The sequence below is a fragment of the Silurus aristotelis genome (assembly GCF_946808225.1).
Source record: "Silurus aristotelis genome assembly, chromosome: 2".
In the NCBI taxonomy this organism is placed as follows: Eukaryota; Metazoa; Chordata; class Actinopteri; order Siluriformes; family Siluridae; genus Silurus; species Silurus aristotelis.
Window position 1 is genome coordinate 9,239,233 of NC_139575.1, and position 24,850 is coordinate 9,264,082.

The 24,850-nt window shown below is 36.3% G+C and overlaps 1 protein-coding gene across 3 annotated transcripts; it reads right to left on the reverse strand.

Moving 5' to 3' along the window:
- Positions 1-767: 767 nt before the first annotated feature.
- Positions 768-23,856, reverse strand: ap1m3 (adaptor related protein complex 1 subunit mu 3). 3 transcript variants are annotated; one of them, XR_014537694.1, is made up of 13 exons: positions 23,443-23,856; positions 16,812-16,968; positions 16,640-16,707; positions 15,837-15,967; positions 13,923-14,070; positions 11,364-11,490; positions 6,115-6,257; positions 5,941-6,012; positions 5,299-5,457; positions 3,446-3,571; positions 2,208-2,283; positions 1,641-1,860; positions 768-1,599 (listed from the first exon to the last, which is right to left on the reverse strand). XR_014537694.1 is itself a non-coding variant. In XM_083567493.1 (12 exons), exons 1-12 carry the CDS (start codon positions 23,482-23,484, stop codon positions 1,838-1,840), a joined length of 1,272 nt encoding a protein of 423 aa, XP_083423619.1. In that variant the 5' UTR covers positions 23,485-23,856; the 3' UTR covers positions 768-1,837. The 3 variants fall into 3 exon arrangements, 1 of the variants encoding a protein (XP_083423619.1); XR_014537695.1 differs by having other exon boundaries at positions 1,633-1,860; XM_083567493.1 differs by having other exon boundaries at positions 768-1,860.
- Between the last annotated feature and the right edge of the window lie 994 nt (positions 23,857-24,850).

Sequence of the window (24,850 nt, forward strand, 5' to 3'; positions counted from 1 at the left end):
TTGCAACTGAACTAACAGAGTTTATAGTTATGCAACATAAAAACCTTTATAAAAGTGTGCAGCTCCACTACCAAAGTTTCCTGGATGATAAACTTGCATTCTTACAATACTGGACACAAAATCAGCACCTCTTTGCATCCATGTTCTCTGTTCTACCTTCTGTCCCTGTGTGTATGTGTGTGTGTGTGAGACAAATCTGTTTGACCACACCAATAAGACTTTAGAGTTTACAAGGACATTTCAGAGTGTGAGCATGTGTGTGTGATGTGTTTGTGTATTTTTGTAGGCTTGTGCATCTTTGTGTGTCTGCTTTCTTTCCTTCATGCGTATTGCATAATGTGTGTTACGATTTTTAGAAAACACATCATGTGTTATTATGTGTGTTTTCCATGTGTTGTGTTTGTGTGTGCATGTTTGCGCTTTTGTGTGTTTTCTGCTGTGTATTGTGTATTGTAGGTGTGTTTCTGTATGTGTGTGTCTGTGTCATGTATGCTTATGTATGTATTTTAATTTAGTTTGTTGGTTTGTTTTTTGCATGTGTCATATATGCTTATGTATTTGTGTATTTTCCTACACATGCTGCTTCTATGCATGTCAGGCCTGCTTGTGTGTGTGTGTGTGTGTGTGTGTGTGTGTGTGTGTGTGTGTGTGTGTGTGTGTGTGTGTGTGTGTGTGTGTGTGTGTGTGTGTGTAGTAGTGCAAACTGAACCCTCCAGGCTACAGTGCTTCTGCAGTGAATATATAGAGTTACACCACCAACCACCTTATTAATGATTGATTTCATGCACAAGCTATTTATTTCATCGCTCGGTGATGCTCTGTAGAAATAAAGCAAAAAAGTTTTAACATCGTTAAGTATCTGCAATTATAACCATTAACATACATATCTGATATACACTATTAGGACAAATGTTTGTGGACACGTGAGCATCACAATTCTTGTATGCTTTTTAAACATTCCATTTCACATTTAATCCCCTTTTGTAGTTTTATGAACCTGGGAAGATGTCCCACTAGATTTTTGAGTGTGCTTGTAAAGATTTGTGCTCATTCAGCCCCAAGGGTGTTAGTAGGGCCTGGGGTGCAGTCAGCCTGAAAAATTCATCCCAAAGGTGTTCAAAAGAGATGAGGTCAGAGCTCTACAGCAGCAAGATCCTCCATTCCAACCCATGTAAAGCATATCTTCATCGAGCTGGGACAGGGGCATTGTCGTGCTGGAACAGGTTTAGGTCTCCTAGTACAATCCTGTGGTTCTAACCGTGTGGTAACAGTTTGAGAAAGAACCACAAATATGTGTAGCTTGATGAGTCAAGTGTCCCAATACGTTTGTCCATATAGTGAACTATACCCGAGAAAAAAAAATTAATACAATTCTTAAACTTAACTTATAATTACATTGTAAAATGTAGATGTTTAACACATAAAAATCCCACTTTACACAGGAAACGTAACAGTCGACATTTATTAATAAAGTAAATATAAAATGAACAAAGTGATCAGTCCCACATGAAACAATATCACGTGGACTACTTTGTTAGTTTTGTGTTCATTATTCGTTTTAACACATTTATTTACACACTCATTCATTCATTCACATACCTGAGCAATGCGCACGCACGCACGCACACACACACACACACACAAACACACACACACACACACACACAAAATACACGCACACCCACAAAGCGTAAGAGAAGTAGGCCGTAACTGCTTGACTGCAGTGTGAGAACAGCACTGCACTGTCTCTGTCTCTCTTTGTCTCCCCTTTTCGAAGGCGAAGCAGACAGAAGGTCAGCGCTTTGTGTGCGAACCCGCACCGCTCTCACAAAGACATTCAGTTTGTCCTTAGCTGATAATCTGTCAAATAAAATCACATGAAATGTCAGCAACTCTAATAAAACATCACACCCAGTGCTGGTGAGGTGTGTAGATGTGATCTGTGCAATTCAAATCGGTAATGAATAACTGAAGAGAGATAAAAGATTCAAGAGTCTGCATGTCTCGCTGTCCTCTGGTGTCGCAAACCATAGACTACACTATCAGTGCGTGAGGGAGAAAGTGCTTGTGTCTTGAAACAAAGGTTTCAAGACAAACAGAGACATTTCTAAATAGCACATGAGTACACCTGTGTGTGTGTGTGTGTGTGTGTGTGTGTGTGTGTGTGTGTGTGTGTGTGTGTGTGTGTGTGTGTGTGTCTGGCTCACCTCCACTCTGCGTAATATATCGCACCCATGGTAATGCCTGGTAGCCACTCTTCTCAATTATCTTTAAGTATCGGACCTGAACACGAGAAAACACACATCGTTACACACACAAACTAGCCACTTAGAGGTTTATAAACACACCCGGACGCTCTGACTCTCGATATCCAGATTCTGACACTTGGTTTTGGAGCATATCGGAATCTAATCTGGGGTGTGGGTTATGAAACAGGAGTCCTTTGACAATTAAAAAGCGGTCCTGCAGAATAAAAAGCAAACAGGTTGAGAAGAATGATTGCATAATATACATATAATCATTTTTTAGATATTTTTTATTTCTGTGTCTTTTGGTATTATGATATATGTGTGAAGTGTAAATGTTATACTAATTTGCAAGTCTTTTAACAAATCATTATACCATTTACATTTGAAAATGATCAGAAATAAGCTGCTAGCACAGGGGACCCTAAGCATCGGGTAACAGACAGCTACCGAGCCGCGGATCATATGGTACCAGGCTGCGTCAAAAGGAATGCAGAATGTTTTTTTATGACTATTTTTCCCTGTGCCAATTTTCTGCACTTGTTTCAGTCACAGTTTTTTCTATACATCGATTAACGAAGCTGCCATTATGACTCTGCATTATAGTGAGTTGAATTGAATTTTCATTATACACGTAATAAATGAATAATTAAATCATATATTCTGTATAATAGTAATATAATATGCACATCATTGCACGTGACAATATACAGAGTCCAACCCAACCAATAAAGAGTTTCCTCTGTTTTAGAAACAGAAAAACACTATGTACTCTACTTTAAGGTTTAGGGGCATAAAGATGTTTTTAAAGTTTCAATCGATCTAAAATAGTGAGTTTGTAGATTAAAGTGATTGTAGCATGGCAGGATACAAGCACATATACTTCAAGTGTTTAATTGGGGGCAATCTATCAATCATAGTGTGTATGCAGTAGAGGGTTTCAATACAAGTAGGTACAAAAACAGACCAGGATAATCCATACTTAAAAAAGAATATACAGGTAAGAGACTAAAAAAGGAAGTAATACCTGGACTAAAAAAACAACGAAACAATGCTTGGATGTAACTGACTGCACAACAAGACTTCACAAGCACACGAGAGAATATTTTGTACAAAGACAAACTAATCAAGGGATGAACAGAGAACAATTGGAACACACCAATGACAGGACAGAGGCACAGACTAGACGAAATACTCGCCTGAATACCAGACACTGTGAAATAAGGGATCTCAAAGTTCACTGTGATTGGCCTTTTTGCCTCTTGTTCATCGCTCTCCACGCTCGGCAGTTCAAAATGCGCTCTCATTATGTACTCCTTCCCTCCCTGCACACACACACACACACACACACACACACACACACACACACACACACACACACACAAATAAACAATGATTGTTCATTTTTTCTACACAGAAGGATGACATATACTCCACCATTTTCATTTTATTATTTTAATTAATAATGTTTTAAGCCTCAAGCCATAAGCTACAGCTTATGTTGCACCTTGTCGTCCCTATCCATGGAAGACGAAGGTGAAATTACCTACAGGTTAAAATGCTTCTGTAGCAGATTGCCGTATTGCAGCAATTCAATACAATTTTATTCATCTAGCGCTTTTATCAATGGACATTATACCTAAAGCAGCTAAAAAATAATTGCCTGTTTTCTAATTTCTCATATTTAGTGATATACTGGCACAATAATGCACTTCAGGAAACTCACTGTATCCTCACTGCATTATTAAATATCCAGTCAAACAGTAGCCCTACTGTATATTACCATATTTTTTTTTTATAACACGACAGGCTGACATTCTTCGTGTAATATATCTTTAGTATGAAAATTTCATGACATGATGAGTCAGGCTGCATGAATAGTGTGTCTTCCCCACACAACTGGAATGTAATGTTGTCATCACTTTGCCCCTGTGTCATCCTCTGGCTGCCTCGAATACTATACCAAAGCCTATTTATTAACAAGCTGCCATATTTGGTGCATCAGCACTCCAAAGTCTCACATATTCTCACAGTTTGTCCCCACGGTGTAATAAAGACGTGACAGTTTAATGTGAGTTTGCTCCACATTGCTCCACTGTATACTAAGACTCTAACTAGCAGGTGTCTGCTCGTTCCCTTGCGCATCATTAGTCACGGCTTTTACAGGTGATATGTCAGCGTCTGACTAAATACATACGTCTGGGGTGTTTCATGCTAATCGGACGTGCATCTGTTTACCATTCACGCCTCTGTTCGGACTTCCACTGATCCAAATGGCAAAAGTAAAACTTAATTTTTTTTTTCATTTTACAAAAAAAAAAAAAAAAAGAGAGACAAAAGGATTTTGCTTATTATTTCAGTAATATTACCCTTTTACTGTATTAAGTTTATGTTCTAACTAAAAATAAATGTGTTTTGAAATAACAGTCCACAATAAAATATCAAAAGGGACACGTTTTCCCTGTCCTGCTGCTACTGAGACGTGTTTTCTGTGTTCTATTCCTACTGGGACATTTCTTCCCTGCCCTGCTGTTACCGAAACCATTTTTCTAGTTTAATTCCTAGATTGAGCACAATTGTTGGCATTCACAGCCAGGTTCAGCTCTTCCTCCGCATTAAAGCTGGAGGTGTGGTTTAGCACGAGTCTGCAACGTGAGAGTGGTGATTGGTGAACGAGCAACAGGGGTAATGATTAACGTGGCACACCTGAGCCCTGTTTTCCCGAAGGATCCTCGGGTTTCCTCATAAGTGTAACAACAGTGTGGGAGTGCAGAGCTTGAAAACAATACAAAAAGTGCATTTATTTATGCCTGTGAATGTGGTGCAGTTGTCAGAAATGTAAAAATTTGCACATCTAGTACGTCTAGTACATCTATATTGCAGCAATTTTAGAAATTGTGGTCTAGTCAATACTAATAAGATTTTGTAAAAATGTATAAAGTGATTTATATAAGAGTATTCTGTGTTCTATATTCCCTGAGTAAACAATGCACACATTACTTAGTACCAAAACAGAATAAGATGGTTAAAGTGAAGTAAAAGTGTCACTAACTGGAAAGGATTTGATGGTCCACTCCACAGTACTCTTCTCAGGTACCCACTTGGCATGGCCTGTGCTGGTCTTAAATTTGGGTGAGTCAGCGTCACTAGGCACAGGCACTAGGATAACCACGTTGTTGGCAGTGGATCGGCTCTTAAACTGGCTACGGGCCTGCAGGACACCGTACACCACACTGAAGTAAACATACATCTGCCACCAGTAAAGCCACATAATATGAATATGACTTCACACAAACAATAGTTAATATTAGCTTTCCAGAGCTGCATGACCTACAAGGTGTCCATTATAATTTACTTGTATTCATGTGAATGACTGTATTATTGAAGCTTTATAACGTCAGTGAGGGGAAAAAAAAACGCCAGGATCAAACCACAAGATTAGCCGAATTGGCACTAAATGTACTTTCCCAGGTAAAGTAAAGGTCCAAATGACAAAAGTACCCTTGAGGCTTCAACCTCACTGACAAGTATCTGTGTCCTAAAATCTACTGTTACAGTCTTCAAAGTTGAATGAAACAAATTGATGTATTGTAAGTGTGTATGAGAATGTGTGTGTGTGTGTGTGTGTGTGTGTGTGTGTGTGTGTGTGTGTGTGTGTGTGTGTGTGTGTGTGTGTGTGTGTGTGCACTAGTACCTTAACTTTGATCTCAACTCGGCTATGGGAAAATTTCTCAATCACACTTTCAATCCATATTAGGGGTTTCACCTGTAGCAAGCACAATAAGAATTCATTTGGGCATAAGGACGTAAGCTAAATCATTTAAATAAACCAAATCATAAAGTAATAAACTCTGATGCAGATGCTCACGGTGGTATTGAGGCGGTAAGACATGAGTTCGCTCTCTCCATCAGGGGGAATGAAGGAAATGGTTCGGTCATTCTCAAAGCGAGAGAGTCGCACACACTGATGAAACTTCACATCCTCTAACTCCACAGACTTGCTCTTCTCTCCTGTGGGATAGCGTTCACACATATACACACAGATAAACCATTAAAAAAAGTCACTGTTGCAAACAATTCTGAATTAACATCAGATTTTATCTTATATTCTTTACATGTGATATATTTATAATATATTTATATATTTATATTTGATATATACTGTATATATATAATGATATATCATAAAGCAATGATGAACATTGAAAGACAAACACACATTGCTGAACATATAAATATATGTGCTTGTGATTATCATAAAACTTATGTGCACTGAGCAGATATATTTGTATTTCATATTTTTCATATTCACACATATGTATTAAAATAGCTATATATTATATGAGTCTCCAATGCCAGTGCTTTGGAACAGTCCATATGATTTCTACTGCGGGAAATTTGTTTTTGTGTTTCCAATAAGCAGTGCAATTTCATTTAATGTGAATATAGAAAAGGAAAGAGAGGCCTGGTGAGGAAACTTTTTATAGCTGCTATAATGTAAATTATAACAGGATCCATCTCACTGCAGTGTATTGTATCCATAGTATAAAATGATACAACCCGGGACATGCATGTCAAGTCAAGTCAAGTCAAGTCAAGTTTATTTCTATAGCGCTTTTCACAACAGACATTGTCTCAAAGCAGCTTTACAGAAATCAACAGTTAAGGTGAATGGTGTGTATTTATCCCTGATGAGCAGCTGTGGCGACTGTGGCAAGGAAAAACTCCCTTAGATGTAATGAGGAAGAAACCTTGAGAGGAACCAGACTCAAAAGGGGAACCCATCCTCATTTGGGTGACATCAAGAGTTTGAACATAAATCTTTCAACAATGCATAATGTATATATAGGAATTTTATTAAATATATAAAATATATCTTGTTATTTACTAAAAAGCCTGGTATAGTTTGATAAGAAATGGATATTGGTCTTTTTGGTTTGGTCTTATTGCTTTTTGTATCTTGTTTTATCCGTTCTTGGTTCTAGTACATTTTATGGTCTTTCATTTTATATCTGTTTAATGTTTTTGACAGCTATGAAAGCATAGCAAAATGTAATTGAAATGTAATATGCAAAATGCCAATGCAATATTGAAAACGGCAATGTATTACTTTATTTAAATTTACATTTTATATTACCATGTGTGCAAAATAAAAAAAAAAGAAAATATATCATTTCATTTGCCATTTCCAAAAGTAGTTTTAATATGTAAATTACATACTAATCTCTTACATTACGCTTTGTTAGTTGTTAGTAAAAAAAAAAAAAAAAAACGTTTTCCCAAATTGATTTGATATGTGTAACATGTACAAGCAAGCAAAATGATCATTTAAATGTTATTTGTCCTATATGCATTTAGACTCACAGCTAGTTCACTTAACGCCAAGTGATATTTGTAGCAGAATGCCTTTATTAAACGTGTGTGTGTGTGTCAATGCAGCAAAAAAATTAATTTAAATCACCGTTTGCTTTAGCTTTGGCTCAGAAAACATTTTAAAAAACACACTGAATTTTTCAAGGCTAACTGTGAGTCTAAATGCATTTAGGACAAATAACAATTAAAATTATCATTATGCTACTATTTCTACTTGGACATGTTACACATATCAAATCAATTTGGGAAATAAGTTTTAGTTGTAAAGCTTTAAAATGAGCATGTAATTTAGATTTTGAATATCGCATTGCCATTTTGCATATTACATTTTAAATTGCTAAATCTATGCCTCCATAGACAACACTTCGGCCTACTAAACGACATCACAAATCTATCCCATGGGCAAAGAATCTGAAGCTGAGACAACGTACAAAATTACCCTAGCTTTTAAACCGTAATCCTCACTGATGAACCAAAACATAACTGTCTAATATGCTATTGGTCTTCTGGGTGTCACCAAAACAGATATTGCCTGATGAAATCTGGCTTTAAGAACTCAGCAGCAAGTCCTTTAAGTCCTGTAAGTTACCAGTTCGAGCAAATGCTAATTGTGCCGTGTTGTTCCAGCACATTGGTGCTTCAAATATTCCTTCGGTACAGGTTTAACTCCTGCTAACATTTTTCCTGTTCCTCCTATTAATGTCAGGAGGATATAGCCATACAGTATCATACAAGCATATAGCATATTTTGCTACACAACTCATTCAATCTACGAACCATCCTTATTTTTCTTTTCTTTCTTTCGACTCCTCCCATTAGGGGTCGCCACAGCGGATCATCCGTATTCATGATCTGCATGTTTGATTTAGCACATGTTTTACGCTGGATGCCCTTCCTAACGCAACCCTCCGCATTTATCCGGGCTTGGGACCAGCACTAAGAGTGCGCTGGCTTGTGCAACCCTAATGGCTGGGGTTGGTTCCCTAACCGGGAATCAAATCCAGGCCACAGCGGTGAGAGCGCCGCATCCTAACCACTAGACTACTATATATTTCCTTCTATATTCCTCTCTGTGCTGGATACAAACTCCTTTATTCAGAGCATTTACACTGCATTTAAAGTCCAGATAGTTTCAACATAAAACAGTCATAACCTGCAAGAGCAAACAATGTTTTTAAGTTTATGTAAGTTTATGCCTACATTTATTACGTTTTAAGTATGAGAACCTAAATATCTAGATTACTATGTCGAGAAGAACTTCGTCTTATAAATGACTTTAAAGGAATGAATACTGAAACTTTGCAATTTGGTGCATTTAAGTGTGTAAAAAAGTGTGTGCTGTGGTCCAGCCTTCCTGAGATAAATAATAAAATTGGAGAAGATGCTCAATAGTTGATGCAATAGGCTGCAGGACCCTTGAGCAAAGCCCTATATTCTCAACATTCTCAACTTTGTTCGGTTTTTCCCTGTCTCACTTGGTAGTTGAGGTACCAGCCAAATGAAGTAAATGTAAATTTATCAATAAATATGAGAAGTTAGTCTGGGACTTCTCATACTGCAAGACATCAAAACAATAATCAGATTGTCCTACAGAAATTTGGCCAGACACTGAAAGTTTAATTGCATTTAAAATGAGCTGAACTGCACCTTGCCCTTAGAGAGAGAGAGAGTGCAGGTGTGGGTTCTTTCAGCCTGTTTGATCTGAGAACAGACCGAGGCACAGCTTACCGTCCTAAAATTCCCTAAATCCCTAATTCAACAAGCTCGGGAATTTAACACTGTACTCTAGGCTTCAGAATGTTGAATTACGGAAGCAGAAAAACTGGGCTTACTCTGTGTAAATGTCTGTATGTGTGTTTGAGTGTGTGTGTGTGTGTGGTATCAGGTGTGCCGCCGAACCAAAATAAATTGATGAGTTGTCTAAAGTAGCATTTGCACAGTTAAGCCAGGTGAATTCTAAGTATTCAGGGATATTCAGTAGGGTGTCTTTGCCTACATATTGAGTGTATTTTGATTTATAAACACAGATGTGTCTGCCTCTCTGTCTCCTGGCTATTGGCATTTACCGAGGCACATAAAAGGGCCATGAGAATGACAGTGTGGAAGGCAGAGCTCAGCAGTCTCCATGCTCCCTCTGCAGAGGTGGAGGCCTGCTGAGACCCGACACTCATTGCTCATACTCGAACGCCTTGGATGTCATCAGCAACGCTGCCTAAAGGTCACACGGGGGAGGGAGCAGCCTCTATTTCGAATGATTGATTCCCCATGGGCAAAAGTAAGAAAAACTAATTAGTGCACTGAAATACAGAGCACTTATCCACAAGGGCTCCTTAAAATATCCTTTATATTAGAACAATGATGCTTACATGAAGATCTTTAAGTGTCATATTGAGTCATTGGAAACCAACAACCTGTCCTTTAGCTTCTCTGTAGTCACTGAATAATTTTGAGCAACTCATATTTTCCTGTATGATAAGCAGAAACTTGAGCCTAAACCATCTCAACCAAACAGATCTCTAGCATCTTGTTTAGTTTTACGAAGAAATCTTGGCATATTTGTTATTCCACAACGTCAGTATGCATTACACATGAACTTGAACATGCCCTCTACTGATTTATATCAGTTGTGTCCTGAAGAGGGCAGTGTTTCATCTCATCTAAAGAACGTAAATCGCTGGTTTCATATCTTCATCACATTTGAGGTCAGATGACTCTGAGTGTAATATCATCTGTCTGGAGGAGCTGTGTGATCCATTAAAGCCTCATTAAAGGAAGGAAATCAGGAAGTCAGTCTGCCTTTATCACTTCCCCCAAACTCTGAAATGATCGTTTTCTCTCTAGAATATTTGTACTCTGCTTATTCCTCTTAAAAAATTCATTCAGTGACTCGATAATTTATTTTCTTGATGCTATGATTTTTAGCTCTTGCAAGGATTTAGCTTTCTGCTCTGTCAGAATGTATGCGTGGGTGTAGATCATTTGGGTTATTGTCAGCTACAGTGATGATTCAGAAACAGATGGGACGGTATTTGTGAAAGGAACGTAAATACAGTAGGTAGACAACGTGTTTGTTTGTTTTTTATCTCCTCCTACTAACACTAACACAGTGTTATGAGTAGTCTTTTCCCAGCATAGAGAAATAATTTACTGTTTCTGTCACTATTTAATATAGGGTTAATATAGGTCCACATTGTGGTATTTCTAACAGTATTTCAAACTGGTCTTTCTAAAAGTATTTCTTTTCAAAGTCTCGAATGACGATTCATCGGAGGTCAGAGTGGGCACAGCAGCTGCAGCGCGGAGTTTAGCAACAGTCAGTCATTCATTTTCAGTAAGCACTTTATCATGGTCACTGTGGGTTCAGCGCCTATGCCGGGAACAATGGGAGCAAGGCAGGATGTGACACCAGTCCATCACACATCATGCACACATACACACATTCATACACCTGTCCAAGAAATAGCAGAACAGCTATTTGTCCAATTATTTTTGATCACTTACAAAAAGCAGAGAACTATAAAAAAAAATCCCTTAGAGTTTTCTTTAATCATATAGAAATACATAGAGAATTGTAAAAAAAAAAAAAAAGAATTATATGGAATGCAGTCTCACCTTCTAATATTTCACCTTTATATTACTCCAGGGTAAAATAAGAAGTAATTTATATGGGTAATGACTAGAGAAATGCAGTTTTGTTTACAGCATTCCATTAAATAAAAAAAGTTCATAAATGTGTGCACTCACTGCCTGTGATTTCAAAGAGCACTTTGTCATTGAGGCCTAGCCTCAGCTCAGGCATTCCAGAGAGAACAACCTTCAGTTTAATGCAGCCCAGAATCTCACTGCGCAGGACGCTGCCTGTAGCACTGACCTGAGTGAAACAGATGAGAAACAAAGAAGGGAGAAAATGAAAGTGCGTGCAAATCTCATAATCATCATAATCATTGCTATTATCATCATCATCATTAGTGGAAATAAAAATAATATATAAAACAACGTAGACCAAAAAAAAAAATCAAGCATTTAAAATGAAAAACCAATCAGCTCCAATTTCCAACAGCAAAACAGGAAAATGTCAAATGGAGAAAGCTGCATGGGTGGATAGTAATGCCCTATTAGAAAGCAATTAATGTGGGCCTTGTGAAATGAAAAATAGTGCAATTAAGCGTCTTGGACTAAAGGGCAGTAGAGCATTAAGCCTAAGACAAAGCAGAAACCAGATTCACAGCAAAAGTAAACACTCTTATTGTACTACATGACTCAATGCATTTGAGTATGGAGAACTTGCCTTTGTCTATAAACATAACTATAAAAGAAGCACAGTGGTCACATCTTTCCTGGGACTAACAGGCACACCTTTATAACTGGGACAAATCTAACACCTTTTGCACTGGGACTAACCGGCACAGCAGGCACATCTTCATGAGGACAAATAGGCACAAAAGCCAAGACTCTTCCTCCTCCTAAGCAACACCTCTATTACTAGAAATGACTGAGAGAGAAGTCATGACTGCTTCCCAGAGGACAAAATCACATTATGAAAAACGAACACCATGAGGCTTTTATCACTGTGGAAGAAATCGTAGATTGTTAAAAATGGCCGTGGATTTTTCGTATAAAATCTTCAGGTATCTGGTGATGAAAAGGAATTTCACCTTTTAGCACTGCAAAGCCCCAAAGCATACATCCAAATCAATGGAATGCTGTAAACAAAAGAAGATCGATGTTTTGGAATGGTCTAGCCAGAGCTCAAACGCGAATCTAACTAGAAATCTGTGGGGTGACCTGAAGTGGGCTGAGTGCAAGCAATGCCCTTACAGCATGATGGAAAAAATATTAGTTTAACAGTGTGCACACTTATTGTGCAACTCATTTACTGTTATTGTAAACCTTTGATTTAAAATTTTTCCCCTTTAAAATGTATTAATTATTACTAATAATTTTTTACTGTATTTGCATACTTTGCAATTACAAATGACATACCTTTTAATAGTTCTGCACAACAAAAAGCCACCATTTTAACATGAGTATGTCGATTTTTTTTTAATCCATATTCACTGTGCTCAGAAAGAGGAGTCTCTTTGTTTTTAGGTTTAAACAGAAATCTAGTTGATTCTTCTTATCTATGGTAATGAAGAGGACTATTGTTTTAATATATACATTTGTATATTTCTGTCTGCACTGCACTGTGTCATCAGTTTGCTTTGCATCACAGTGGCATCCCACCAACACATACAAACAAGAGCTCATTGACTGCTTAAAAAAACTTGATACAATCAGTGCCTGTGCCACTCAATGTACTTTGCAGATGACGGTTCCAGGGTTATATTCACATAGAAAAAAAAATATAAAAAGCTTCTTTCAGGAATATTGGTGATTACATATTTTTTAAGTGCAATTTTTATTATAAAATCTTCTTTTTTTTTTTTTTTTTTTTTTTTTTTACTTAATACAAAATACAGTATTTCGATTTTTTTTATTTGTTTAAGTATATTTTACTGTTTATTTGATAGTATTTAAAGCTCTGACATCATTAGGAAATGTTAGATATTAGATATTCGATTATATAAAAATTATTCCAAGGACAAACACCAGGCTAGTGCCAAGAGAAAGAGCCTCCTTGTGTGTATAGCCATAATCCCTATGTTCTCCTGTTAAATGTTTTGATGTAGCACATTATTTGTTTGATTATCTGTTAGTGAATATCGTGTTACGTGTTACGTGCGCTATTGTTTTCTTGCATGGCAAAGCATTTTTTTGTCTGGCTTGTATCTTTATTTGTTTTGCTATGTTTAACTGCAATGAGACGTTGCATTGTGTTTAAACTTACAGTGAGGAAAATAAGTATTTGAACACCCTGCTATTTTGCAAGTTCTCCCACTTAGAAATCATGGAGGGGTCTGAGATTGTCATTGTAGGTGCATGTCCACTGTGAGAGACATAATCTAAAAAAAAAAATTCAGAAATCACAATATATGATTTTTAAACTATTTATTTGTATGATACAGCTGCAAATAAGTATTTGAACACCTGTCTATCAGCTAGAATTTTGACCATCAAAGACCTGTTAGTCTGCCTTTAAAATGTCCACCTCTACTACATTTATTATCCTAAATTAGATGCACGTGTTTGAGGTCATTAGATACATAAAGACACCTGTCCACCCCATACAATCAGAAAGAATCCAACTACTAACATGGCCAAGACCAAAGAGCTGTCCTTATGACCTTCATAGATGGATCGTCGCCAGAAAAGATAGTATATTTAATATATTACACACATATTAAAAATTGCTGAACTCACCAGTAGGTTGACAGACTCAATGACATCCATAAACACTTCGTTCTTCCTGTATTTGATGCCCTCGGACCTCCAGGAAACAGCATTGGTGACGGTTGCCGGGGGACGTGGGGCACCCACCTCCAGTTTATGCCCTTGCTGGGTGATGTACCTATAAACACCAACCAAATTAACCAACTAATAAATAAATTGCATATAATATGTAATAAATAGTCCATTCAAAATGTTATTAAAAGCTGCACAGAATAGTGTAGGAGACAAATCCCAAAGGTAAATACATAAGATTACCATAAACATTAATTATTAACAAAGAATTATTATATATGGCAATTTTTAACTTACACACTTTACGTGTTGCATACATTTTTGAGCCATTTATAGATAGAATGTTGTGAAACATTTATAAAACAGGTTATTTCCTGTTATTTTATACATTACATCACCATTAAATCCTTACTGATTATCAAATTGATGTATTACAAATCTCATACTACAGAATGCCAGAGTAGTACATAAACTTATATATACTGTATATATACACGCCTTTTTTTTGTCTTGTATTCACAAAGTAATTCAGTTCACTACCGAGCCGTTCATGGTTCAAGCATCATGACTTTCTTGGTCACATTTCTGTTTCTCCTTTTAGGTTCTCGTTTACGGCCCAGTATTATGTTCGCTAATCACCTGATTATTCCTGTCTCAGGTTTCCTGCCAATTTAGTTTATATGATATTAAAACTTTCCTACTCAGCACTTGTATCCACCTCAGATATTATATGACGCGAAAGTGATAAAGAGAATGTACGCATTATTATTAACCGGTGATTTGAATTTTACCGGCCATGACTGTCAAAACTGCACTAATGGAAAATTAACACCTTCTAACCAGATTAGAGAATTCACCAGCTCAGGTCTATAATAATACTGTAAATGATGACTGGCCTACATTATTGCGATCAGCACAAATAGCACAATTAAGCGATTAGGTGAGAACTGTAGTAGGATGATTTATGGCACCAACTAACAGGGGATCCATGCAGAGCACTTGAAATAAAAACCCGAGCATCAATTTGAGAGTCTCGGACTGAAAAGTAAACTATTTAACTGGTTCTAATTAAGGGGTATTGATTATGTAAAAAAATACAAACTGCAATAAAGGCAGCGGACAAGGTGTTGTACTCAGTAAACAAAGCTCTGCAGTTAGTGTGTGTGCAGCTGAAGACTCCTGGGATGAACAGGGTGTCCATAGAGACACTAAGGTACGCAAACAACCTGTTCTTTATCTATTCATGTCACCTGCATGGTCATGATGCACGCATTAATATTCATATATCCATAGACTTTGTTCCGTTTGGTGTCCTGATGATTTCGGTAATTTAAAGCACCATAATTACATTAAAACATTTAAAAGTGTATTTTGTCTTCATGCTCCATGTTGGGTTTGGTTTCACTAATAATGAATATACATTTGCATAAAGCGTCTATATTTGTCCATGCACATGTTGATTAGAGTATTTAAAACTTGAAAAGTATTAATTTAAGGTACAATTAGAACTGATCAAAAGGTGCAACAATACAAAATATTGAAGATCAAATGCAAGGCAATGTATTAGTGAAAAATTGGGTTCTTTACCGATTTTCTTTTCTTAAAAAGAAAAATGGAAATTAAGCAAAAAAGCGAGGAGAAGTCAAAAATCAGTAACCACACCTCCATGTCAATAACTGTTGAAAGAAGGAATATCTCACATATCAAATAGTGCTTCTTTGTGTCTGCCACATAAAGTAAATCTCTGTTTGCAAAATGTTATCCAGCTCACAGGGCATGAATAGAACACAGGCAGTGTGTGTGCAACAAATGGCGGACGGTGCTGGATTAAGTGGCGAATAATGAATTAACAGCCATTCTATCAGTACTCACTCCAACAAGATCTTGCTATCTGTGGTCTGAGGGAACCCAAAATCCATGACCTCATCCATTAGCTCATAGACAGTCACGAAGTTGTCGCGAATGCTTTCTTCCTCCACAACCTTAAAATATTCAGTGAAAACCTGTAACACACATCGACATAGCGTGTCTTAATACCGACAAAAATCTCACTGGGTTCAGAAAAGGTTAACCCTGTATTCAAATCTGAAGAAATTTCGATGAATTCTTAAATTTTCATTAGTCAAAAGCTTGTTTTTTTTATATAATACTGGATGATATAAATAAATAAATAAATAAATAAATAAATAAATAAATAAATAAATAAATAAATAAATAAATGTAAAGAAAAAAAAAACATAAAAGTATAGTAACTGTTGAGATGTTTTCTATATGCAGATCCTTATTTAAAATATTCAGATCTCAAACAGTCAGAGATAAACCTCTCAATTCTAAGCAGCAATTTTTTAAGTTTATTAACTTCAAGAAAGAAAGATGATTCAAATGATGCCGATGTTCCACATGACATGTTGTTACAATACGAATGGTTCAAAACCATGCCATTCTTCAATAAATAGAAACCGTTAGTGGAAACAAAACAACAGAACATAGTGTTGTAGAAAATGCATCACACCACCACATCATCAATAACTGTACTACAATGCCTCACATCCAGTGTTTCATTCCACACGTAACACCTACCCGAGCTCTCGGTCTTAATAAATACACCTCAGTGTGCGCCATTGCAACTATCACACCATGCTGAGCAGGCGGGTGTGTGAGAAACGCATACTCACCTCCACTATCTTGTACAGGAAGGAATACACAAGAGCAGCATTGGTATTCTTCTTAGTTATTGCTACCACTGAAATGGGACTGTTAAAGAGTTTGTCTTGAACATTTATACAGGCATTTAGAGAACAACACACAAAACCGATCAGTGAATAAAAAATTAGTTTGTCAGGATACAGTAAATGTTGCTATGTTTGATGTACAAGAAGTGATTGGAGCCATGGCACACGACAGGTGATAATTCTGCATCCTCTTCCCTCTTCATCATGATAGGCATGAGGTGGTCGATCTCACTCATGTTAACCTTGCCCATGTAATTCCGACATATAAGCACCTAAAGGGGTGACAGCAAACTTCATATTACACAAACAGTCATATAATTTGTCATATAAAAAATAACAAGCAGATTTATGTAAATAGCTGATGCAATACTTATTTTTTTAAATCTATGTGGCATACTGGAAACTTATGAAAACCACATTCAGACACTGCAGTAGATGGTATCAGTTTCAGTTTTATTTGATCATACGAAAAGAGCTGATTCACCATGAGTGAGTGCAGGAGTCAAATATTCACAGCCTCCAATAGCAAAATATTATATATATCTTCTTGGAGGAACTTGGGTTTTGCAAATAAACTTTCATTTCTTTATATGAAAAAAAACTACACAGGTCATATAGGGATAAAAATAATATTGATCGAAGAACTGCATTTAATGATTTTGTGTCTTGAATCAAATATTTTCATTTTTACAGAGAACACTGCATCCTGGTACTGTAGATCGAGTCATATTAAGTCTTTAGCATCCAGCTTGCTTTTTAGTAAATACTAGAAAATATATGATGTTGATATGTTGCTACATTATATGGAAAAAAACGTTTGTGGGCACCTGATTATAAGATTGTATGTGCTTTATGAACATCCCTTTCCACATTTACTCATTCTTTGCTTATAAAATAATTTCCACTTTCCTTGGCAGATGTTCTACCAGATTCTGGAGTGTGCTTGTGGAGATTTGTGATTATTCAGCCACAAGGGTGTTAGTAAAGTCAGATGATGTAGGTTGAAGAGATTTGGGGTGCAGTCAGTGTTCCAATTGATTCATTCCAAATCATATGTGATATTGGAGCTGGCTTTTTTCACAAGGGCATTTCCATTCTGAAAGGTTTTGGTCCACCAAGTTCACGTGAAGGGACATTGTAATAACCCAAAGACATCCAATACAGTTGTGTGCCTACAAATTTGTGGTAACATTTTGGTGAAACTTTTGTCCATATATTTCTTGAAGAGTAAATTCTAAGAGTAAATGTAAATACCCATTGTTAGATATGTTGTTGTGTGAGGCATTTTGCCAATTCAATATTGTTTGTAACCATTTATTTTGAGCAGGATTCTTGGCCAAAAATCAAAATTGGTCAAGTGGTTATATACCAGTGGTAATAAAGCATGTCTATAGACTAGTTTATATCACGGAAGTCAAGCATCAACAGATAGTTACACTACACTGCTCTCCCCTTGCCAGATGTCCATGTATTGAGCTTGTCAATTTATAGCATGCCAAACCTTATGGCATATTACTCACTCAGAGCAACTTATTGTCTCACCATGTTACTTAAGTGCATACTCCTGCTTCTCCTAGTGTCAGCATTTTAGCCTTATTTTATAATATAGCTCACTAATCCATTCACCTACTCTACTTGAAATTCATGAAAATAGTCAAGAGTGCCTTTGGTGTGTTCTTTTTTCTTTCTAATGAGCTCTCATAGGATTTTCAGTTGCCTGTTACTATACGGGCTAGCAAGTAGAATTAGCTACAGTAACTAACAATTTAAACTGAGCTTAAGCTGAAATACTCATTATTACTCATACTTATTCGCTGCTATGACATGGATGACTGCCTTCCCTGTAACAAGATGAGCTTATGTTAAACTCATGAGTTTTAAAGCTGGTGTTTACTAGATAGCACTAGACATGGTACTTATATGTAGTATTGCTTTACCTAGATTAAGTGATTTAAAAAAAATCAATTTGTTACCTAAATCCAGCCATTCAAACAGTTTATACAGTATAGTGTCCGGCTTTTTTCCATTTGGCAATCGTTTCTACATCATGGAAATTCACTAGCAATGTTTATACTAAAGTTTCTGAAAGTACAGTGTTTTAACGAGCGCCAGAGTTATCTGGTCTTGCTGAGAGTGTTTATTTTTTTCTGAACAGAGATTAGAATAAAGTGGCATTAAAAGTGTCTACAATGTCAACAGTGACAGAGGCTAAAAAGCAGGCCTGTCATTGTCCTCAGTTTTCCAACATGTTTCCATTGCTATTTTTGTCATGAACACATTTTCTATTCTTTGTGTACGAGTTATAAATAAAGAACCTAAACATTTCGAGTCAGTGATTCAAGCTTCTTTCATATATATATATATATATATATATATATATATATATATATATATATATATATATATATATATATATATATATATATATATATATATATATATATTATAATGTATTAAAGCATTCTTCCCTGATATTTCAGACATGTATCATTCATGGTTATGATTTCTGCCTAAATGCTGAATAAACAGTAAAGACATATCACAAAGAGGAATGTAAAAGGGGCTTAACATGTAAAATGGATTTTGTCCCCAATTTCATTTCTTTTTACCTAAATTTAATATAATAATAATTCATTCGAAAGGATTCGAAGAATACTAGGATTCGAAAAATCCTAGTATAAAACCATGTATAAGAAAGCGTAAAGGAAATCAGAGTGTGTGCCAATCTAATGTGGAATGCTTTAAAGTACTGAATTGCTAAAGGGCACAGACAGGAAAGCTTCCATCACTACTGCTAGAAAACCAGCCATATCATAGATTAATCCATCCAACCAAAGCCCCCCAGCTACACACACTACTTCTTGGCCTTCATTTCTCTCTCTCTCTCTCTCTCTCTCTCTCTCTCTCTCTCTCTCTCTCTCTCTCTCTCTCTCTCTCACTCTCTCTCTGCCTTTGTCTTTCTGTCTCTCAGAAGTTAATTACTCCTTACTAACTGAAGATGAGTTATACAAAATCCAGACACTGGCTTTTCTATATAACACTAAAGACAGACCAAAATAGACTAAAAGGAAGATGAGTATGTGAAAATAAAACGACGTGTTTGGAGGAAGTTAGTGTGTAGTTTCCACAGTTATCTCTCTCTTTCTCTCGCTGTCTCTCTTTCTCTCTCTCTCTCTTATCATGGTCAGCAAAAACAGAGATAAAATAAGGTTTAAAACAGAACAGATGTGGACCTGAATGATACAAGATAATATTTATATGTTTATACAGAGACGTTGACGGCATCATCTGTATATATGTGGAAATATGTTGTGCAGGAAGCTTTATTTTCTATTCAATTTCTTGTTGAAAAGTTCAGTTATTTAATGAATAAAATGTTCAATGAAAACTTTTATTGCTGTTGTTTCAGGGCACAGAGGTTTGGAGGGAATGTTGGGAAACTCAAAACTGTAAGACATATTGTATATTGTAGAATTCAACATGTGTTTGATGTTCCAATGTAATTTTCGATCTATAGCTAACAGATTGTAATTACTAATAATTAATGAGTTATACTTATGCAAGAATGAATAAGCTTGGTCAGTAATTAATGTAATAGACCCTGCATGTGGACAAGACATGATGTGACAATGTATGATGCAGCATCTATGAAAGAAAGAAACAAAACCATATTGTCTGAAAGGGTTTCCAGTCACATGATGTTTACTATTACTTTTTAATACACATCTACCACTCTATAAATTGTTATGTACAGACTGGTTGTCTTAACACAGTTCTAAGACACATTACACAGACTCAATATATTCAATGTCACAACCAGTAGACTTAAATACTACTGACCCTAAACCTAACCCTCAATGCTAACCCTAACTCTAACCCTATTTATGTCCAGAATGTTTTAATGGCTATTGGACTTTCAAATACTTGTAACTTTAATCCCAGAGAATTAGTTTAATACTAATATTGTTAGAGGTAAGTGAATATTTAATTCGCAGTTTAGCATTACATATCTAAAAGGAAAGTGGTAGCTCAGTGGTTGAGATGTTGGACTTCTAATCAGAAGGTTGTGAGTTCAAATCCCACTGGCACTGCTGGGCCCTTGACCAAGGCCCTTAACCCTTAACTGCTCAGGTGTATAAATTTAATAATCGTAAAATACAGTAAATGTACATATCTATCTATCTTTCTATCTATAATGAAGTTGTAGCTCAGTGGTTAAAATGGACTTAAATCCCAGTACCACCCACCTGTCACCACTGGGCCCTTGAGCTAGGTCCTTAATCTTCAGCTGCACAGTTGAATAAATGATTTTAAGTCGCCCTGTATAAAGGTAATGCCATATCTATCTATCTATCTATCTATCTATCTATCTATCTATCTATCTATCTATCTATCTATCTATCTATCTATCTATCTATCTATCTATCTATCTATCTATCTATCTATCTATCTATCTATCTAAATAGAGGAATGCAAAGCAACTGGTTTTTTACCATAACAGTTTAAATAAAATAGAATCAACCTGTGTAATATTCCATATACACTACACTACACTTCTGCAATTATTGACAATACCAGTACTTTAAGTTAGACAAAATGGACTAGTCTGAACAACACCAGAAAACTGGCTAGGTCAAAAACATTGATTTCTGATTGAAGCCATTCTTTTGTAGATTTAATGGTCACTGAAGTTTTGGTTCACTGCTGTATTTTAAGATGAAAATCAGTTTTTCAACTCCTCCACCTTGAAAAAAAGCTGTAACTCTGACATAAGAAAAGCAGCTCTAGATCATGATGCTGCCACCACCATGCTGCACTGTCAATATAGCGTTCTTTATGGCTTAATTATTTATTTTATTTTTTCTAAAAATATTATTGCTCTTGGAATTAGTCTCATCAGACCATAAAACATTTTGCCACAGGGTTTCGAGTCATTTAGTTAAACTTTGATGTTTTTGTGTGAGACAGGGTCTTCTTTTATCCACCCTACCCCAAAAATCAGAGATTAGAAGAGTATGGGAGATGAGAAGAATATGAGAGATGCTTGGAGCAATCAGTACCTCTCAGATATTCTTTCAGCTCCTTTAATGTTGCTGTAGGCAGGCTTGGTGGTAAATTTTTTGTCTTATACTTTAATAGATTTTGCAGGGATATCCTGTTCTTGTTGATGTCATTGTCATGTTCAGTTGCAGTTGTGTTTCATCTCAATAGACAGTTTTATAAATATATATGAACAATGTATTGGATGTTATTTTTATTGGATATTATATTTCATTCTGAACACAACCACCCCCTTAATTCCCCCAGCCACACCCTAATTAACTTTATGTCATGGAAAAAAGTGAAGTTGGTTTTCCTATTAAGAGGTGTATGTAGTTATATTCAAAAACTCTGAGGATGGAATTGGACTGTAATTAATATCAACAGTCTACTACAATGGCTCAGCAGCACAGGTTGCATTTAATCTTCTGTCACAGAATGGAAATTCTTTGCCACCCAGATGAGAATGGGTTCCCTTTTGAGTCTGGTTCCTCTCAAGCTTTCTTTCTCAATCCATCTCAAGGAGTTTTTTTTTGCCACACTCGCTCATTAGGAACGAACTTACAATAATAAGTAACAAACTTATACATTCTATTATAACCGCTTTATCCCTGTAAAGCTGCTTTGAGAAAATGTTGATTGTTAAAAAAGCTACACCAATGAAAATGTATTGAATTGAATACATTGAAGGTTCTACAGCTGGTCTTTCCTGAGTCCCTACTTGGACCCTGATCACACTGTACATTGTCTTTAACTTTTAAATAACAAAAAGGATGACACTTGTTTCTCTCTCCCAGTCATCCATCTACTCTCCTTCAATGTATTTCTTCTTTTCGGATCTGCCTGATTCACCCCTACACCTTACATCTGGATGGAGTTCTTTTTAATAAGAGACCACTCTGTGCACCTTAGGATGGAACAGCCTAAAGATCTTTGAAGTTACTGAGCAACACAAGAACTACGAGAATCGATTTTGACTGTAATCAATTAATATCTGCACAAACAGTTCTGCATTTAGGGACCCAACACTGAACAGCACAGATGAGGAAGGGAGCCCATCCTCATCTGTGCTGTTGGGTCTGGTTCCTCTCAAGGTTTCTTTCTCATACCTTCTCAGAGGAGTTTTTTCTTGCCAATGTCACTGGGATAACTTAAGAACGTAAGACGTTTCTATTTGTCACGTATACATTTCAGCACTAAAGGTCTGACCCCAGTTTAGTAAGAACAGAGTTTGCGACGATACAGCGCCCCTGGAGAACAAAGGGTTGAGGGCCTTGCTCAAGGGCCCAACAGTGGCATCTTGGAAGTACTGGGATTTGAACCTCTGACCTTTTGTTCAGTAATCTAGAATCACATTTTATAACATATTCTCTGTAAAGCTGCTTTGGGACAATGTTTATTATTATATGTTAATTGTTATACAAATAAAACTAGAAAAAACAGAACTGAACTGGTAGAGCAACGACTAGGAAAGGTATGATTTTCCCCTGAGGGTGTAGCTTGCTTTTCACCTACACCTAAAACATCTACAATAAACATGTTTAAACTTTATTTAAAAACTAGCTTTAAACCCTTAATAAAGTTTATTAAATCTCATTTATTGGTATTATCCAGTATGGAAACTATGTATACACATTACAGTCCATGTCAGACATCCTCCTCTTCCGACAGGTGCAACTCACTAGTAGATCATTAAAGCACTTTACCTTTCCCTTCAGGTCCAGGATGAAGATAGCAGAAGCGGCCATTCTGTTCACGCAACCCTTTTAAACAGTATGTATCAGAAATAAAGGAGAAAGAATGTAAGCTTTTATCGGAAACCACCACAAGACAAATGAAGCACTTCCATCCCTCGCTTTGCTCGCACGCTTCCGGGGTCTCGGCGAGTCCAGCCGGTTTGACAGCTTTCTAAAAGGTGCGTGCTGTCAGTCTTTCTTTCTTTTTTTCTTTCCTTCCTTCTTGCTTTCAGGCTGTCATCAAGTTTACATGCGCAGCTCCGGGCACAGAAGATCATATACAGCAGGCTTAGGCAGTCAGAAAAAAGCCCCTGTGTGTAAAATCTCACAATACTGAAGCGGAACGTGACGAAGGTGTGATGAGTCGACTCGCGAGTGAATTGTTTTTCTTCGTGCCAGCCGGAAGAATCGACTCCTGAACGAGGAAAAACTTTTGTCTCTTGTCTCTTCTTGCAAATGATAAAATATCTAATTGTAGAATGAAATGCTGACTTTTGCAGATAAAATCTCTTTTAATGCGGTTGAAATAGCAGTCTACGTGTAAATAAAGGCATCTGAATGGTGCATGTATACAGTACATATTCTATACATCTTCTATAATGACAGTATAATATACTGTATTTATCTTGAAAATCTAGAAATTAGTTATTAGATTTACTATTATGGCATGAACAACATATTTTATACATCAACATTTCAAAGTCTATTAATTATATAAAGTGAATTTTTTTTTTTTTTTTATCTTTAGCTTATTTGCAGTAGGTTTTCTACTAAAATCAACTCCTCGTCCTTGACTCTGTCTGAAGAAAAGTAGCCCCAGATCATGATGCTGCCACCACCATGGTGTCCTGCCAATATAGTGTTCTTTTGGATGTTGTGATCTTGTTTGGAATTATGAAATTAATATTGCTTTTGGAAATTGTCTCACCAGGCAATTGGTGTTGGAGTGATTTAGTTGAACTTGGATGTTTGTTTTTTTGTGCATGTTTATGTTTATGTTTATACCTCCCTCATATTCGTCCCTTTTAACAGGTGAAGTTTAAACAGATCTGTTTGATTCAACAATAGTACAGTTGTGGTTTATATTATCATTTTACTCGTATAAATATTTAGAAATATAGGATGTGATTGGTTCATTCTTAACACAGCTGCATCCCCAATTTACACCAAAGGAGTGCACAATTTGCAAATAATAACTTATTAAAACCGATTAAAAGAACAATGTAAGTGGAACTAAGGTGTAGCATCTGCATACGGTATTCTGCTACATATTAATTGTTATTTTTTTATTTTGTCTGTGCATTGGTACATACAAGCTTTCAATTTAGTAAATAAGTAATATGCTACCAACAGTTGTCAACTACAAGCAATTAATGGG